General features: G+C 36.8%; 1 protein-coding gene across 3 annotated transcripts in view; it reads right to left on the bottom strand.

The window, feature by feature from the left end:
• Window positions 1–19,517, bottom strand: part of LOC132102837 (cyclic AMP-responsive element-binding protein 5-like) — a 61,350-nt gene extending 41,833 nt beyond the window's left edge. Inside the window, exons 1-5 of one of the 3 annotated variants that reach the window (XM_059507517.1) lie at window positions 19,401–19,517; window positions 10,958–11,035; window positions 9,574–9,667; window positions 7,519–7,640; window positions 4,117–4,259 (exon numbers count right to left, since the gene is read on the bottom strand). In XM_059507517.1, the coding sequence (XP_059363500.1) occupies window positions 4,117–4,259; window positions 7,519–7,640; window positions 9,574–9,667; window positions 10,958–11,011 (413 nt within the window). In that variant the 5' untranslated portion in view covers window positions 11,012–11,035; window positions 19,401–19,517. Of the gene's footprint in view, window positions 1–4,116; window positions 4,260–7,518; window positions 7,641–9,573; window positions 9,668–10,957; window positions 11,036–12,629; window positions 13,210–19,400 lie in introns of those variants that run through there. The other 2 variants (XM_059507518.1, XM_059507516.1) reach the window with 2 other exon arrangements.
• Between the last annotated feature and the right edge of the window lie 505 nt (window positions 19,518–20,022).

Raw genomic sequence — 20,022 nt, 5'->3', positions numbered from 1 at the left:
ACTATGTCTTGTATACATTTTTTCTAAAAATTCCTGTCATTTGCACATAAACTGATCACCACTTATAATCTACTACACTTATAAAGTTGTGGCCCTTTGGGGAAGTCATGGCCTAGTGGTTAGAGAGTTTGACTCCTAACCCTAAGGTTGTGGGTTCGAATCTCGGGCTGGCAATAACACGACTGAGGTGCCCTTAAGCAAGGCATCGAACCCCCAACTGCTCCCCGGGCACCGCAGCATTAATGGCTGCCCACTGCTCCGGGTGTGTGTTCACTGCTCTGTGTGTGTGCACTTCGGATGGGTTAAATGCAGAGCACGAAATCTGAGTATGGGTCACCATACTTGGCTGAATGTCACGTCACTTTAAATATTGTAGAAACTTAATTTTCTGTAAATTTGCTTTGCAATGATTTGTATCGTAAAAAGTGCTATACAAATAAACTAGAAATTTAATTGAATTGAATAAAGGTATGATTCTTCAGTTCAGAGCAGCAGGAAGAGAAGATTCAACTTTTGTGGACAGAGGCACTAACTGGCCTCGATGGCTTCCTGCGGGAAGTGGAGTTTCTGTGTTAAGGGGAATGAAAGGCTTTTTTTTCCCGCTGAGGTGGACATTTCCAAACACACTGATACACACTTCCATAGGCCCCTGACCACAGACCCCTGACCTCCACAGTGCCTATAACAAAACAACCACCCTCACACTTGTGGAGTCCTAGAGAGTTGCAGTTTTCAATAGACATTAAACAAAGATATAAAACCAACCAGGAAGATTTACAGAAAAATCATATTTCAGGATATTAATGCAAACTGTGCTTGGGTGACTCTCCATATTCATGTCATACAACACAACTAAAAGGAAAAAAGTAACAGTGTCATTCAAATTGTCATTACTTTAATGCTTTATGTACTTTAAAGTTAACATTTTTTTACCAAAAGCAGTACCGTTATTATTGTTAACTTAAAAAAAAAAAAAAAAAAAAAAAAACATTGTTACTCGAAATAGAATAAAATATGAAAAATATATATTTTATTTCAGCTAATTTCCAAGGCAACATTTCTCATTTTTTAAGTTTACCAAAATATCTAAAATAAATAAATAAACTAAGAATTAATATAATTGTATAAAAATATAAATTTAAATTTATAAACATTAAAAAACACCAAAAGCACAACCAAAATCACTAAAACTAAAATATAAATGAGAACAGAAAATAAAAAATTAAAAAATCTAATTTAAAATATCAACAAAAACTGTAACAAATAACACTAATATCACAATAATAAATATTTACTAATTTCAATTACTCATTTGCATTAGAAAGACAAAACAAGAAAACAAAACAAAACCTAAAAATTATATATATATATATATATATATATATATATATATATATATATATATATATACTGTATATACAATTTTGTATAGATATAATTTTGTATTTCTTTTGTTTGATTTTGGTCTAAAATGTGACCTATACAAGTTCTTGACAAGTTTCAGGATATTGACCAATTACTGTAAGACTAACACAGCTTCTCTCAATAAAATATACAATTTCCATAAAAGACAGAGGACTTTATAATATCTGAGCTGCATGAGTGTCCATCCATAATGAGTGCTATAAATGGTTTCTTCACAGCTTTAGCACATGCACACTCATGTTCCAACACAAAAACATTGCATATGCTCTGCATGAATTTATATTCACTTCCCATTCATAGCAGCATTTAGCATTACTGCCCCTGACCCAGACGAAACCCATCTATTGTGCAGATGGTATGCAAACGAGAAACTCAATGCATTTTTCAAAACTTCTTTACAGATTTACTGTACAATTTTCTTTTGATCATTTAACAATCTTTGAGTGTCTACCAATGACAAGAAAAGTTAATGCAGCAAAGAAAGAAGAACTAACCAGTCTCTCCCTGTCTCTTATCCTCTCTCTTTCTTCGACTGTAATTCCATCTCTTTCCCAGAACAAATGCACTGTCAGACCATCAGTCAACTTGACTGACAGGCCTTCCATCCAATATTCACAAGCTGTCCAATCTAGGCACCTCCGCCCTATCCTTTCTCACCATTGGCACGGCACGGAGATATGTAGTATTCCTTCAGACGCCTCACAAAAATCATCAAACACATACACAAGCATTAAATAAAGAGTGTGTTATTGATTGTCGACTGCTTTTAGATATAAGCTCCTCCATACTTTAAGCAACTTATACCCATATATCAACTTGCTACATGACAGTTTCACTATGAAACATCTTGTTTCAGAAAATCTGTTATTATGCATAACAAATCTGTGATTTTGGTGTCAGCTGTAGACCTGACCCTCTAATCTTCATCCTAAACCTCCACCACTGCCGAAAATGATACCATCCTCTCCCTGCGGCCCATCATGTGTTCGAAAAGTGTGTTTCAGGTGGTGATTATATTGCAGACAGGGCACATTCTGACGCAACAAAGAGACAGGGAGAGAAAGACTGTTGGAGAAAAAAGAAAGACGGGTCAGCAGTGGGATGTGTTTGCGCAAGAGGGGCGTCATCCCAAAAAGCTGATATCCCCACCAGAGCTGCACCACTGATTTCATCACTGTGGGACACACCCAAGCTGGCTGCACGACACAGAGAACTTTAAAAGTCACTGCAGGGACAACTGGAAAGATTCACAAACACACACACACACACCAAAAGCATGGAACAGCCACAGAGTGTTACAATCTTCGCAGGAATGTGAGAATGTGCCCTTTCAAGGAGACTTTGCTCATTTCTTAAAACTGTTTTAGCATTAAATAATGATTTGCTGATCAAATGCTGAATATTTCATCACCGTGAATGTTTTTTAAGAGGTGTTTCTAACATGTAGTCAGCAATGTGCCTTTTTTATTGGGTAAAAGTGTGTGAGAGTGTCTATGAAATATATGCGTATATGAAACTTCGAATGTGTGAAATGCAAAACCTCACCAAAGGCCTATCTTCACTTTGACCCCCATCTAGTCGCTGAGTCTAACCTTGCTCTTAAAAATCTAATTTGGAATATTAGGGTGAGTACATGAGGACAGAATTTGTAATTTTGGATGGCTATCCTTTTAGGATGACATGTTGACACTCAACATGAATGGAACAGCTCACCAAAAAATACAAATCAATTCTGAAAATTGAAGATGTAGATTAGTTCGTTTCTCCATAGGAATAGATTTGGAGAAATTAAGCATTACAATTCATCACTTTCAAATGGATCCTCTGCAGTGAATGGGTGTCATCAGAATGAGAGTGTAAACAGCTGATAATAACATCACAATAATCCACAAGTAATAGACAAGCACGTTTGTAATAAACACATGAATCATTAAACCTTTTTTTTTTTTTTTTTTACTTCAAACTGTTACTTCCAGCTAAACTATGAGATCTCTATCCTTAATATTGCTTTCTCCATTGAAAAAGTTGTGTATCCTAATCAGGAGAAAAAAATCAAGTAGTTTCTTGAACACCAGAGTTCGATTCTAAACACCAGATGATGGACTTTTTCACTGGAGAAAGTGTTTTTTTTGGGGGGATTATGGACTAATCTTGGCTATAAACTATGGTTTCAAGTTTTCATTTCAAGCACCTTTTTACTTCACAAGATGGTAATTGATGTAGTGGAGTCATGTGGATTTCTTGTGATGTTTTTACCAGCTGTTTGGAGTCTCATTCTGATGGCACCCATTCACTGTAGATGATCCATTAATGAGCAAGTGATGTAGTGCTTAATTTCTCCAAATCTGTTCTGATGAAGGAACTCATCTACATCTTGGATGGCCTGAGGGTGAGTACATTTTCAGCAAATTTTTAATTTTTGCGTGAACTGTTCCTTTAAGGTACTTCAATAAAAACGCCAATCTGAATTTAAGAATCCAGCTGTTGTTCACTGCTGCCCACATGATAGGACAGAACTTAGACTTAAACTCAGTCTTTTGAAGAACATAATCACTACTTCTCCACCTTGTGCAGTCGGCTGCTGTAGGCTGATAGGAGAAATGCAAACAGCGGCATGGACCTTGGACTAATATCAAACACTAGCCTATTGAACGTTGTACCAGAGACACACACATGAGAGGCACAACTTACCCAATCTGTCTGTTGGTGGAAGGGGCTTGAGTGATGACAGAACTGGACTGGGGCGAGGGCAGGGCCTGCTGGATCACTATGCTGCTGTCATGGTTGGCCATTCTTGAGTGGATCTGCTGGTGCTGCCCATGAAGAGCGATATTCTGTTCAGAAACAAACAGAAGGATGAGGACATGTAATGAACACAGGGGACAAATATAAACTGTTAATCCACTGTGACATAACTACACTAGAAAATAAAACTCACAAGTCAACCCTAAACTACAGTACTAGGTGCAGGCATATTGGCAAAATTCATAAAAAATTTGTAGGCAAAAAAGATCCATTGTCTATTATTTGTACGGTAAATATGTATGAAGGCCAAACAGAAGTTACTTTCAAACCAAGCCGCTTTTCATACCTGGGTGGCGGACCAGCCTTTTGAAATGACAGGATTTTGCATCTCACCTTGAGAGTATAGAGCTAAAACTCTACACTGCACGAATGCATGAAGCACTCAATAAACATTTTATATAGCAGCCTCTCCGCCACTTTGACACACACACACACACACACACACACACTTTATGTGATGTGTGAAAAAGGAGGTTTGTCAAAAATGCACTCTTATCTCGTTTAGGTGTGACACCACTGTGAATCCAAGATTATGCATGCATTACCTGTAGCAAATAGAGCATGTCTAAGTGAGAAATAAAGAAGGGGGATTTCTATTGAGGGCCACAACTTGAAGGTACAATTTTAAGTTCCAGCTGCACCTGTTATGGTTTACAACAGGGGTTCTCGAACCTCTCCATGAAGTACCCCCAGCACTGCACTTTTTGTATGTCTCCCTATATCTGACACATCTACGTCAGGTCTTGCAGTCTCCACTAATGAGCTGATGATTCAAAATGTGCAGGGCAGGGGGTACTCCAGGAAAGGTTTGAGAACCACTGGTTTAGAAGATAAACAAGTGGACAGAAATGTACTGATTTTCTTCAGTAGTTTTCTTTATTTGCATCAACTATCCAAGCACTTTGTTAAAGAGGAGAGAGATTCGCCAAGAATAAATTTTGATTCTGACAGTGCCGTTTATTTGCATTGTCTATGTAGCTTTAGTGTGCATGAAAGGATTTTCACACAATCAGCTTATGGCACAGATGCACCCACAAAATCTGTGCTGAACACAGCAATAACATACAGCATACTAATGCAATCTGATGTACTTTACTGAGATGAATTATAATGCTTTTCTTAATCATTTGATCATCATTACACAAATAACAGCAGCCAAGCTCAGTAAAAAAAATTATACAAACATCTCTTTCAGAAATGTTGTTTACTTCTTTCTCGCTTTTCAGTAATTGTTGCTTACTGCTTGTCTGATTACCTTAAACAGAGTTTTGAGAATACGACGCAATCTACAAATGGCCAAATTTACAAGGAAAGGGGTGCGTCTGCACTAAAAATAATGACAATGACTCAGAGTGCGGCCATATTTTAGCACATTTAGCATCATGGTTAAACTGAACTGGGAGTAGATTTTGTGTTAAATTATAACACGGTATTTATCCCATTAAAACACAAAGTAGCTAACTACCCTATAAATCACATCCTTTAAACATGTGAGATTAGGCTTCCACGTTTGATTTCAGCACACTTAAGACAAGTGAAAAAGCTCTGGGCGATATCTTCCTCTCACCTGTCTTCGCCTTAGCTCAGCAAAGCCCTGCTACAACCTGCTGCTTTCTGACTTGGCAAGGTGTACCAACCCTAAACTTCAAGTGTAAACTCCCCAGATTAACAGACACCGTCAGTTTATTTACAGCACAGTAAGGTGGTGGTCACTGAGCCCAGTCATATTGTGACACAGTTGTGGTAAAACACTCATTAGGGTTGAAGGTGTCTGTGTGCGTCATTGTCAGGCCTTGATGGTATATGCTAAAAATACCTGCAGGTTATCACCATGGCTTCACAATTATCATCCAATTTATCACTTTGAAAAACATGAGAATGTTTCTATCAACGTCCTAGGTAGTCTATTAGGTCCGAATCTGTTACACATGTATTATAACTTGGTATGTTTGGCTTGCTGTAGAGTAAAATGATTATCATGTGTGCACTAGTACAGTATGTAAAAAAATTGTGCACATTTGAAAAAGCAGTTCAATATTACAACATTGGTCAACTAACCTGTTGAAAAAAAACAGCATATGCTGGTTAGGTATTTTTTGATGCAGTGATGCTGGTTTATGCTGGTCCTTTGCTGGTTTATGCTGGTCATGTGCTGGCAAAGGACCAGCATGAACCAGCAAAAGGACCAGCATAAACAAGCAAAGGACCGGCATTAACCAGCCAAAGGACCAGCATTAACCAGCTAAAGGACCAGCATAAACAAGCAAAGGACCAGCATAAACAAGCAAAGGACCAGCATGAACCAGCAAAAGGACCAGCATGAACCAGCAAAAGGACCAGCATAAACAAGCAAAGGACAAGCATGAACCAACAAAAGGACCAGCATAAACAAGCAAAGGACCAGCATGAACCAGCAAAAGGACCAGCATAAAACAAGCAAAGGACCAGCATCAACCAGCAAAAGGACCAGCATAAACAAGCAAAGGATCAGCATGAACCAGCAAAAGGACCAGCATCCCAGCATCAAAACATACCTAACCAGCATATGCTGTGTTTTTTTCAGCAGGGTAGCTGGTGAACTCAGGCTAGAATTACCAATTTGTTTGTCCAAATAAAGGAAGGTGCGTGGAATGTTTGGTAAAAGTATTTCATTGGTTTAGTGTCACTAGTGGTGCAGAAATTACACAAATCAGCTTTAACATGGAGCAAGAAAAACATAAAAAGACAGATATAAGCTCTGTTCCAAAGCCTTGTGAGTTGAATCCCAGCCTACTGCCAAGTAACAAGCAACCTAACCGTCATGGAACCACAAAAATAGCAGAAGGAAACTGTTTTGAAATGCTTTCAATAAAGTCTGACATTAGCAGGTTTGCTAGACTAACATCACAATACTCTATTAAGAAACACATAGCATGCACAAACTCTGGGTAAATTAATACAATTATTATTACACTAAACTGTTTTTAACAATATGCAGATGCTTTGTTGCATTTTGAAATGTGTCTGATTACAATTCATAACATAGCACATGTATTGCATTCTCATTATTTTGGCGCTGTATTACTGTAGATATTTCCTGTTTAAAGCTGGTCATGTGCTGGTCCTAAGCAACGAGCTCCGGCTCAGGACCAGCTCATGACCAGAACCTCCACCTGCCTGTCATGTATGTGTGTGATCTATCCAAAGCTGAGAGACTTCAGTCACTTCTTGTTATGGCGGATGGGGTAGTAGTGACAGTGGCTGTTAGCACTGGGGATCACAAATGCCAGACCCACTCTATAATCTCACCTGTTTGCTCTCCTCCTCCTCCTGAGCCTTGCAAAACTCCTGTTCGATAGAGCAATCCAGCTCGCTGAAGAGACCCACCTCCTCGCAGTTCTTCAAGAAGCGCGTTGGGGTTGGTGTCTGGTCTAGAAACATTCAAGTAAAAAAATACATCAGAATTTAGCAGGGCATGTTAGTTTAACTGTTTACAATGACATCGGAGGCCTAAAAGGTTTGGTTATCGAAGAAAGCATCCCATTTTTGGTCCATATCTATTCATATGATGCACATTATTATTTTTGAATTTAAATTCATTTTAAAATCTTTGAGGGCAAGTAAAACAAGAACAATAAACCCCCATTAAAAGGATAAAATCTGTAATGGAAGACTGCTATTATTTATTAATTATTCACACTTATTGTTTCTTATTATCTTTTATCATTAATTATATATCAAAAATAAGCAGTGAAGTCTTTTTTAATATTATAAATACTTGACATTTGTCACCAAATCAAAGTCATGTGGTGAAACTAATGTGCAGAAAACTGCAGGGGGTGGGGGGATAAAACTGAAATGGATACCATCGGTCAGTTATTGTCAACTCTGCATGAACAAAATTCTGAATGTGGGCTCCCTGACAACGACTATGCATCTCAAAGTTCAAAACAAGCTTGTGGTTCATTCCCTATGCAAACTGAACCCAACACAAACAGCTAAATAAAAGCTCCTGGCGGGACCATGTGATCCGTGGCACTAGGATGCATTTCTAGCTTCATGCCGTGTCTCTCTCCACTCAGGCTGTGTCCTTTTCATTATTTACCCTTGTCAGAGTTGCAGATCAGATTTCTCGGATTCACGAAAATTTCTCAAGAAATAAGTGAAGATATTTCTTAAGAAAAATTCCAGTAAGTTTGTAAGAATGTTCTTAAGTGCAATTCTTAAAAAAATTCTTAAGAAGAACATCTTTTTTTTTTCTTAAGAAAGTTTTTTTCTTAAGTCATTTAAGAAAACTTTTTTTCTTAAGAATGTTTCGTGAATCCGACTCCAGCTGTGGGTTTCTCACTCGCTCTGCATTGTTTTCTATGCAGGCCCTTCTTTCAGTAACACGCTTGCTAACGAAGGTGCACATGCGCTCCTTCTCTCACTACCTCTCATCTGCTCAGCCTCTTTCCCTCAAACACGCTCCACTGAGAAATCACACACACCTCTTGTTGAGCTTGTGGTGGGATGATAATTTCTAGCTGCTACTGGAACCACATAACTCAATATCTTGTACTTTATCAAACCAACAATGAATATTACAGTCTAGACTGAACCTCACATTTAGTAGAATCCCGTCAAGGGTTTAATTTCAGGATCCCTGATCTGTGTTAATGTGTACAATATCTTATTAGAAGAGAATGACTTACCGTATATAGATATATTTAAATGCATACTATTCATAACAAATAAGAGTGTCCAGAATAAAGATAAAAACAAGTTTTTTAAAAATCTATTCTATTCATGGCTTCATATAGTTATAATTATATATAATTATATATGTAATATTTTTGTTTTGTATCATTATATAATAAAACCAAGAGGCACATCCTAAATATCACACAAATTCAGTTTGTTTTTCAAAACCAATCTATAGGACTTGGCATGTTGTGTTGAAATGCAAACCATTTGTTCAGAAAGTGTAGTCAAAATTGCAATGCCAATACACTGTTATTTTGGACCACTTTTCCAACATAGCTGTTGAGGCTTGTTTTCTTTTCTTCCCTGCGCTGTTCCCCCTTCCTCTCGTCCCCTGAGAGGACCAGCGGTCTGATTGATATGGAACTCATGGTACGGGTTGATGACTGGGATTAGGGGAGCGAGGCAGAGCACAGCACAAATATTATTTTAGCCACATGGCTCTGCATTTAAAACTACACCTACACATCTGCCAAGTCATGCATCCTGGTTAATACACCTAATCGAAGACAGACACTAAAAAGAGACTAACACATGAGCTGTGTGTGTGTGTGTGTGTGTGTGTGTGTGTGTGTGTGTGTGTGTGTGTGTGTGTGTGTGTGTGTGTGAGGTCTGTCTCACCTGACAGCATGTTGTCATTTTTGATGGAGGGGAATTTGAGGGTCATCTCATGCTTGTGTCGATGAATCATTAGATGATCCTCCGTTGGGAATCTCTGGAGAACATGGAAACAACTGGTTGCAATTTAATCACACTTAACAAACTTAAAGAGCAGAGGCTTGTTTTCTTCCCATTTTGTGTTTCTGAAAACAGAATCTTACGATTAGTGACTATCAAGCAATCTTATACTTACCACTGAAGGCAACTTGAGCCTTAGGCATAAACTGTCTGTCTGAATAGATGGCAAGAACACCTTTCTGTTGGAAAATACCTTCTCATTATCGCAATTACATTATCTTAATTGATGTTTAAGAGCACCTGAGAGGAATATTGTATCTGTTAATGGTCCGCATGAACCAGCCTGCTCAAACAGATTGTGACAGGCCTAGTCAAATTGTGCAAAACAGGTGGATTGTGATTTTCGTTTTTTGATTGCGAAAAGAAGGGAAAAAGATACATTAAAAAAACACAACCAAAAAATACGTTAATGCTATATGTAAATGTATATATATATATATACATATGTGTGTATATATATATATATATATATATATATATATATATATACACATATATATATACGTATATATATATATATATATATATATATATATATATATATATATACACATATATATATACGTATATATATATACATTTTAAAAAGGCAGGAAAGCAATAACTATATCTTTGGTTGATGATAACAAATCAGTGACAACAATCAAAATCTGTATTTTGCAAAATACAGATTTTGATTGTATTTGATTGTATTTTGGACCTTTACAGTCCATGGTAATATTAAACATTTGTTTAATTAAAAAATACTTTTTTAATATTTGTATGATATGCAATGTGATTATTATATTGTGTGACCATTCTAAAATCTGGATCCTCAAGCAAAACCAGTTGTTTTAGTATCATTGAGATAATATCATAAGTTTCATTAATATTTTAAATGTGTCTTATTTGAATTTATTTTTTTTCCGTTTTCACTCTAATTTGAGCTATTTTGTTTAGCTGGTTTGACATTTTTATTAAATACGTCTGTATAGCTTTTATTCTTTTATTTTATTAACTCTTTTGATAACCACTGTAATGGTTCAATCTAAGCTAGAAGAATATATGCATTAAGAGAAAGATTATTTACCATATCTATGAGGATTTCACCACATCCAAAGAAATACCAAGCCAAAAATCTTATATCTTATATCAAGACCCAGTGGATGACATTTGCCTTAACAAGATACCATTTCACTGTTGTTGTCTGTGGTGCAGTTTCACATCGAGAAAGAGCTTTCTCATGTTACAGGAGCGTTCGTCTTTGCAATTGTCTTATCAGACTCACCTGAGAGCAGCCCGGAGCGCTGCACATGAACGGCCTTTCCTGCTCGGAGTTCATCACTGTCACTGGCTCCTCATATACCTGAACACAAAGCAAAGGAGAGAAATTCAAATCAGAGGGCGCCTCCAGGACTCACATTATGTCACCAGTGTATCGTGTGCCAGTGATAACCAACTCTGTGGTTCCCGAAGAGGCTGTGATGGAATCTCAGTGAGGATTCGGTGTCTTTTGCCCTGGGAGAGGACATTCAAAGTTGTAAAGGTTTAGTCTAAGCTCTAGGAGGGAAGCTTAAGAACCTAAAACTGACCCTAAAGTGCCACCTACTCCTTCGTCGCCACGCAGCCATCGCTGACCACAGGGTAAGATGTAAACGATCCTCTCTGTGTTGTGCACGCAAGTCTCTGGCTAACCCAGACACACAGCACTGAGGTCAGCGTATCAATGAACTGCTAGTCATTAGCAATTTTTCTGACAGCTAAACTGTCCTTTTAATACCTCGCCAGCCATGACTTTAGCAGCTCTTCTTAGCCGAATCAATGACAAATAAGAACATCCAAGGTAAAGAACAGGAAACGGGTTATAAAAGAAAACTTTTATACAATCTTATAAAGGTTCAATTTATAAACTCATGTAGTGTATAAAATTTCATGTAGTGTAAGTACCAAGTAAAACACATTCAGTGTACGTATCTTAATCATCATTTTAAAGAAATAATAAATAAAATAAAAAAATAAAATAAAATTAGGTAAACGTTTTTATTTGATTTTTTTTAAACATTAATTATCAATTTATAATTTCTTATTTGTGACCCTGGACCACAAAACCAGTTATAAGGGTCAATTTGTCGAAACTGAGATTTATAAATCATCTGAAAGCTGAATAAATAAGCTTTCCGTTGATGTATGGTTTGTTAGGACAGGCCGACATACAACTATTTGTGCAAAAAAATCTAAATAATTAGAAATTCAACCAAGTTGCATTAAGAATGCATATTAATGATCAAAAATTAAGTTTTGATATATTTACAGTAGGAAATGTTTTTCTTTACTTAATATCCTAATGTTTTTGGCATAAAAAAAATCTATAATTGTGAACCATACAATGTATTTTTGGCTGTTGCTACAAACGTACCCCAGCGACTTAGACTTGTTTTGTTTTGGTCACATATTATGATATAATTTATCTTCATGGTATACATTTCTGTATTATATTTTATTTTCCTACATGTTGGTCACACCATAGACTAACTTTGTTTTTAATATTTATTTTATTCGTTTTTTATCATTGCATTGAACAAAACTTTTTCTGAGAAATAATGAAAGCTACACAATTACATTTTCTTAAATCTTTTATTGAGAAATTTTCTTCATTATAAATATTACATTAGTTGAGTAACCTTGATATGTTAACCCTTTTTTTTTTTACTTAATACTAGGTTCAATATATTTCTATATCAACTGACCCAGGTCCGTTTTAAAATGAATTGTTAATGGTAAAATATAGTTGCCCCATTTGCCTCAATGCAATAATATATGACAACACTAACAGTGTGACAAGTTAGGTAGAGGAGTATAAAATGTTTCAATACTATAACAAAACTCTGAACTATTTCTAGTGTCGATTTAACAAGAGGTGATTACATTTCAATGACAAATCTCTCTCTATTACAGCTCACCATGAGCGCAGGAATCCCTTCCTCAGTGCCATGATGCTGCTAAATGCCATGGATGACAGACTGACAATGGAACGGTATGCCAGCCATTCAGCTACACACACATGGAGTGTAATCGGGCCGCTCTTCTGATGCTGATGGGACGTAGTTTGCAATCGGTTTTCTTACGTGGGCTCATGCTGAGCCCTCTACTTCTGTCGCCATTAGGATCAGAGTGTGATTCTGGAATATATCAGGCGCCAATTGTGCTTCAGTTTCAAGGGCGGCTCATTCTATTCAACTCCTGATGATCTATAGTGTGTCTGTGTGCGTGATTCTGACTGTATGTCCCGCTTTCCACCCCTGCATTCTAAAAATAAATCTATGAGAATGTAAAAAGCAGGCTAAGATGGACTCATTTTGCTCTGGATTATTGGAATTCTGTGTGTTTGATTTAAATAGGGTGACATTTTTCAACTGCAGTGTTGGGGGAGTTACATAATCATATTACTTTCTATAAATGATTAGTAAAGTAATGCATTACTTTTTAATTTACAAGAAAATATCTGAGTTACTCTTTCAAATAAGTAATGCCAGTTTTCCCATTTATTGACTGACAGCTCTCCTGTCCCCATGTTGAGAGAAATCGGGAGTAAGTGCAGAGGCGTTGTGTGTGCTGTGTCAACATGCACATTCTAGACTAAATGTGAACATGCATTTACTCATCTCACAAACCGATTCAGTATTCCTCAAAATGAGTAAAAACAATCAAATGAGGCACATCTGCAATCATTTTAAGTATTTAATCCCATTTTATCAACTAGTGTCTTTGCTCCTGACATTCGATCATCCAATTCAACCATACTGATAAGCATATTGACTTCAGATAAATGACATTTGTGTTTCATTTTTATTTTTTTTAATTGCTGAAGTGTGTTGAACTTTCTTTTCCTGCGTCTTTTTTTTCATGCAATCCAGAATGGCAGCACAGCTGAAAGGTTTGTTTGAGCCGAAGCCTCTACTTCACAGACGTGAATTTACATTTCCTTCAGCCAGGCTTATTCATTTCACTTTTGGTGTGAAAAGCCTTTCACATTTGCCAAAAATATAACTTTTTGTATAAAAACAAACAAGCAAGCCCAGCCCAGATGAGAAAAAGTAATGCAAAAGTAAATTAATGCTTTACTTTTCATAAAAAAGTAATGCAATTAGTTACTTTTTCTATAGAGTAATGCAATATTGTAATGCATTACTTTTGAAAATAACTTTCCTCAGCATTGAAACTGGAACTACATTAAACCATTTTGGGTAGCTAAAAGCAATGTCAAATCGACCAAATTATTCCATAAAATATCTGCAGAGCTCTGTGGACAGACTCTGTGTGGTCTTATTATAAGATGGCAACAAATGCTTATTATTATTTTATTGCAACAGTGAAAACACTGTTGTAGAATTTGGCTGCACGTCGTGCATCACAGGTGATCACGAACTTTACCAATGTTTCTTAACACCTGTTTTAGGAATTTTACAGCACCCTTATGTAAGTTTTGTGCAAAAGAGTAACAGTATTATGGTCTACAACAGCCTAATGAGACACAGCTGTAATAGTCCATGACAGCCAGAGTCGAGTCCCCTTCATATACAGCAGCGAAACAGACTAATGGCTGTGGCTGCGTATTGACACACTGCTTAGACAGCTAACAAACACTATCCAACTGCGTGGAAAATAAACACGTTCAAAACTTTTAAAGATGAAAACATGAGGAGTTTGAATCCAGCCTTGGATATGCATGAGCCCCGCTGTGTGAATGCTTTCATACACAATTTGCATGTGCATTTTTTTTCCCTGCCCGATTGGTCTAGTCAACTGTTTCCTCCCAAGCAGTCAAAACATGCAAATGTGCCGTTATGTTATCCAGACATCTTTTTACTTACAGTCTGGCCTCCAGGTCACTTCTGACACACGGCCCTCTGGGACATTTGGTCTGGATAGGGTGTTTCTGTAAGCGAACTGACATCGAGAACACGTCTGCTAAATGACAAGTCACTAACACTCGTTTTTTTCTGTCTTCTGTCTTTCTCTCTCTGTCACTCGCTTATCAGCTCTCAGAAAGTCATGTCTCCATCTACTAGTCTTTATCATAACGGTCTTATTTTGCATTCACTTTTTTTGTCTTGGTTAATTCTTCTAATTGTTAAAAGCTATTGCAAAAAGGTCATTGTGGATGTTCAATAGATATTACTCATTAGTTTGGATTTCTTAGTGAAATAGGATATTCAACAAGATGCAAAGGTTGGACGGGACCTGATTTTATCCATTAGGTATTGATAAAATGAGACGTTTCTATTTAGAACCCTTCAATCAACAGAAAAGGGAAAAATGTTTCAGAATTGGAGTAAGTCATTATATTTTTTGCTGAAGGATTACAAAGACCAAAATTTGGAATCAGGTGCACATGTGAATCATTCAAAATGATAAGCAAAAATGTGTTTTAGAAAAAGTAAATACGATCAGTGTAGATTTCATGTTGAATTTAACACTTCACCCTAATAGAGAACAACATGTTGTTGTGTCCCTAACTAGCCTTAAACTTTACAAACTTCTCTTCGTATCAGTCAAGATTTGAAAATATATTGTTATTTTAGTGTCCCTGCATTGTCAAACATACCTAAGATATGCCGTCTTTTTATATCACATCTGGCCAGATTCCAAAACCAAAACCAACAGTGCAACACAATCGGGCCCCTGCAGAAATATTTCACGTTCACACTATGTAAGTTCTCCGACATGCGAAATCCGTACTACAAAGACTGTCATCAAATCTGTTCATTTAAACATACGATTATGCACTTCATTCATTTTCATGAAAAATATTACCGTATCATTTCCACCCTCAAGCTAGTCTTTTAGCCACCTAAACCGCTCAATATCCCCATGTGACACAAGGCCAGGTGTGAGATGTTTGCTCACCAGTGGTCATAACACTGCTTGGCTTTTATTTCACTGGTGTTTTCATTTAACACAGGAAATTTCGTTACACTTCAAATTTAGAATGGCCCGATGTGGCAACCGAGGAAGATTAGGGGACCGGAGTACAGTTTCACAGGGAACCGGTGAGGAACTTTCTCCTCTGGTACACATTTGAATTCAAACAGTATGGTGCACAGGCCAAGGGGAGGAATAGGGTGGTGAAGGTTAAAGCATGCACAAACTTGCACTGCAATTCAAATCCAACCCCTCCCCGTCCTCTGCAGGCCTTCAGCAGCAAAGGTTCAAGGTAGGATCAGCACAGGGCCCAGGGCAAGGAATAAGAAGCATACAGACAATGCAAAAGGATGCTATAAACCTTTCATAATGAACAGACGAAGGGGCCCCACAAAGGCAACCTTCAATCACTGTCAGTCATCACATCCTCACAAACATAAACTTACAGAGACCTAGAGAACTTCAGGCTGACTTTTATATCGGAGGTACAAACATTTGAAATATGGACGCAACGGAATGTTGTTGTTGCTCAGTGAACAAAAGTGACGGCAACACGAAAACAGTAACACCTTTAACCATTAGAGATTAAAATAAAAATGAAAAACTACACCAAGTATTTAACAGTCATTTGCACTCACAATTTAAAAAATGTAGGAAAACCTGCATACACTACATGTTCTAAAGCCTTTTGAATTTTATGTAGTTTATATACATATACATATATACATATATAATGTTTACACTCAGTGTAATTCACTCAGTCAGCCAAATGAATTAAACCAGAGAGCAAAAGAATCTTTTTTATGGTCATATAGAAATTTTTTTCCAAATATCAGTCAGTCAATTTTACTATATGCCATATTACACAGGTGACAATGTGGTATATTTCACAGATAATAAAAATAAATGTTATTGTTTTTTTAATCAAGCTATAAACTGAATATCCAGTAATTTGCTGTCTCTTGATATATTGCCGAAATCATATGACTTTCTTTCTTACACAAATACACTTTCTTGGTACACAAACGGAGAGATGCATACAGAATTCTATAGACTGAAAGAATCAGTTAACAATCAATTTCACAGATTTCCCCCCCATACAATGAAAGTGACTAGAGCTGTCGTTCTGCCCAACATCTAACATTTAATTTAATTAAATTGTAATTTAACATCTCTTTCTGTGCTCAACAGAAACAGGTTTGTATCAACATGAAAGTGAGAAATGATGCAGACTTTTCATTTTTAGGTGAACTATTCATTTAATCTCCATCCTAGAAGCAATGAGATAGAATTAAGTTCATATTTCCATTTTCCTCCCTGCATGAAGCTATAGTTTATCTGTAATTATAACCCTCAAACAGTCTGACTGGCCTGCATTATGACGTCATGCTTCGATACATTGTAACATACTTGTTACAATCTTACAAAATCAAACGTGTGATTCAGTGCGAAGATTCATACAAGCGAGCATATAATTGAAGTCAACCATTCTTGTATCATAAAAGATCGGACTGGACTGAAACCCGTCTGGCAGTCGCGACAGCTCTTGTTCGAGACGGGATAAAACATAGGGATGCATTCGTATTCAGAGACAAGCGAAGTTCCTCAGTTTCTGCATGCTGTTGAATGAAACAAAACAGGTTCAACGCTACAAACTAACTGTCCCGGACCGCTTTAGAGGAACAATGCAGAACATTTGTGGCACTGCGCGGACGGAACACGCGCGCTGTGGCAAGCCAATTTAACATTTTTTTCTTGTAACATTTCTTATTGCTACTGTCAGGTAGTCCAATAGTGACAGGTATCAATTAGTGACTACATATTCGATTAACTATTCTGTTGTTACTATAATTAAATTGCATTTTTAACATTCCAGCCCTTCTCAAAGTCCAGAGTCCGGTCTGGATCTGGACCCAGAGGGAATTCGATCCAGACCCGCCTCCACTTCGTATTTCAAGTGTACACACAGATACAGACATAAACAACGGCGCATGAACCAGTGGGGCAGTTTTTACCAACTTTTTTATAAGACAAAGCGCATAGCAACTAGTGACATTTTGGATAAACCATCAGCTTTTTGAATGTTGTCACCGGTTTCGCCCCGTGAGCGCAAGGTTTTTCCCGTCCTGTAGAGTTAACAGCACATTCAACTGACTAAACCTCAACAGACTTGTGAATTAATGAGTACAAAACAGCGTTTCTAAAAACCTATTACTCTTGACTGTCTTGGCATATAAACATGTAGTTCATCTGTAAATATGCACATATTTTGTTACACAGATGGACATTTGTGCTGCATGAGGTATAAAATAAAGTAATATAATTCACTGCTGTCTAACAGCGTATTGCAGTTATAAATCCCGACGAGCTGGATGGCGCCTTGAATGGCTGACACCGCAGTCGGTGTGTGAATGAGTGTGTGAATGGGTGAATGTGAGGCAAATTGTAAAGCGCTTTGAAAGGCCATGTGGTCTGTTGAAAGCGCTATATAAATGCAGTCCATTTACCATAAATCTAGATTTTAGTAATTCCGTTAAAGTGACTATAGGTTACAATTGAGGTACTATTTCAGAAACAGAAAATATGTACATGAAAACTGCTTTATTGGGCATTTAGTATAACATTTTTGTACTTTATGTAACAGAGTAAATGAAAGTACGACTTGATGACATCATGAATATGATAATTAGCATATATAAAGTTGAATTGTCATATAAAGTTACAAGCATTTTTATATATAAAAAAAAACATTATTACAATTATTTCTGACCTTTCGGCATTGATGAGAATTCCGATTCGGACCTTTGAATGTAAACTTTGAGAACCCCTGCTGTATTCGATTTGGATCTGGTTTAGATATCAACTATTCATTTCCGATTATTATGTATTCCATATTATGTTGGTGGAACCCATATCATCTGTAAATATTACTGTTTCCAGTAATATTTTATCGAACATGCTACTCCTGCTGTCTATTCTTTGATCAGTATTAATATTTTAGTCCTGAGTACATATTTATGATACATTAGCACTGATCTTAATTGTTACTAGTAATATTTCTTACTATATATTTGTTCATATATGCGCTTATGCCTTGTCTTAATGGCTACCTTACATACTTCTAAGATAAAAAAAAACACTCAATTACTGATACTAGGGAAACTAGAACAGATAATGTTTGAATGGATACTACTAAATAAAGTACACGTAATGAATAGTTACTGATGAAACTGAAAAATCTATTTGTCCCTACATTATTTTTTTACTAGTATTAAGACATAAGTAATAGTAACATAAAAGTAAGTTCGTTAAAGCAGTAAGCGCTCAAACGGCTTGCCACAAACATGCACAGACAAACACAAGCGAGGTAAAAACTGTTGTAACACACCGATCGTGTTTGACAGCTTCTTGCGCTCAAACCAAAACTCCGCGTAAAGTTATGCAACATGCAACAACATGGTTTGATATCAGAATCAAGAAGAAGAAGCGAGCTGTTTAATAAGAAACGATCCCTTAACGCGCAATTTGGGTATTCAAAGCAAATTCAACGCGCAAAACTGTTACATGCAAACAATCCCTGGAGATCCGAAAGAGAATAAGTCATGATCCGTTTGTTTTCTGCATGAAACGTGAACGACTTTGTTCAGACAGACTATGTAAAAGTACTTGAAATGTTTTTATGTGAATCCCCAACAACTTGTCACTTATTCAGGCTCGAGAATGATTATTTCAATGACACCGACTCGGCAAGTGAATGTGAATGCGAAGGAATTGATGCATCGGTATGGAAAACAACTCAAACAACTCACCGCAGAAGTCTGGAGAAGATGCAGCACACTTTCTGAAGGAACCACGTTGGACTGAGGAAAGATTACAATACGATCTATTTAGAGAAGCATTACATCACCCTTTGGTGACGTCACGTGGGATTCCTGAACTTCTAAATCATTGCGGTTCCTCGGAGGGGCGGGGCTAGAGGGCCAGGCGGGGCGGGGTCGGTACCAGTGGGTGTGGCGGCCGGAAGGCAACACCAGCAAACATCTGTCTGACTCCTTCAAGTTGTTGTTGTTGTTTGCAGCAGTGAGTTAGTCATACACTGCTTATAAAAGTATTTTAAAAAATTCAATAATTAGGCTACATTGACAATTAAACAACTAAATAAACAGTTTAGTTAAATTATTGAAGCTTGCACTTGACTTGTTTATTAAAATTAAATAAGTATATTGTATAATAAATTCATATAATTATAGCTAGACTCAAATATTTAGAATATTTTTCATTTTAATATTTGATGTACAACTAACCTGTTATGCTGTATATTATACTGATGACGTCTCATGAGATGTTAACAAATGATTTTGATTTAATTTTTTTATTATTATTATTATTACTACAGGAGATGTTACACTAAAGACACCAAATGTCCAAGCT

Source organism: Carassius carassius, chromosome 24 (genome assembly GCF_963082965.1).
Source record: "Carassius carassius chromosome 24, fCarCar2.1, whole genome shotgun sequence".
NCBI lineage: Eukaryota > Metazoa > Chordata > Actinopteri > Cypriniformes > Cyprinidae > Carassius > Carassius carassius.
The sequence above is the reverse complement of the archived record's forward strand: the minus strand, read 5'-3'. Positions and strand labels throughout refer to the sequence as shown.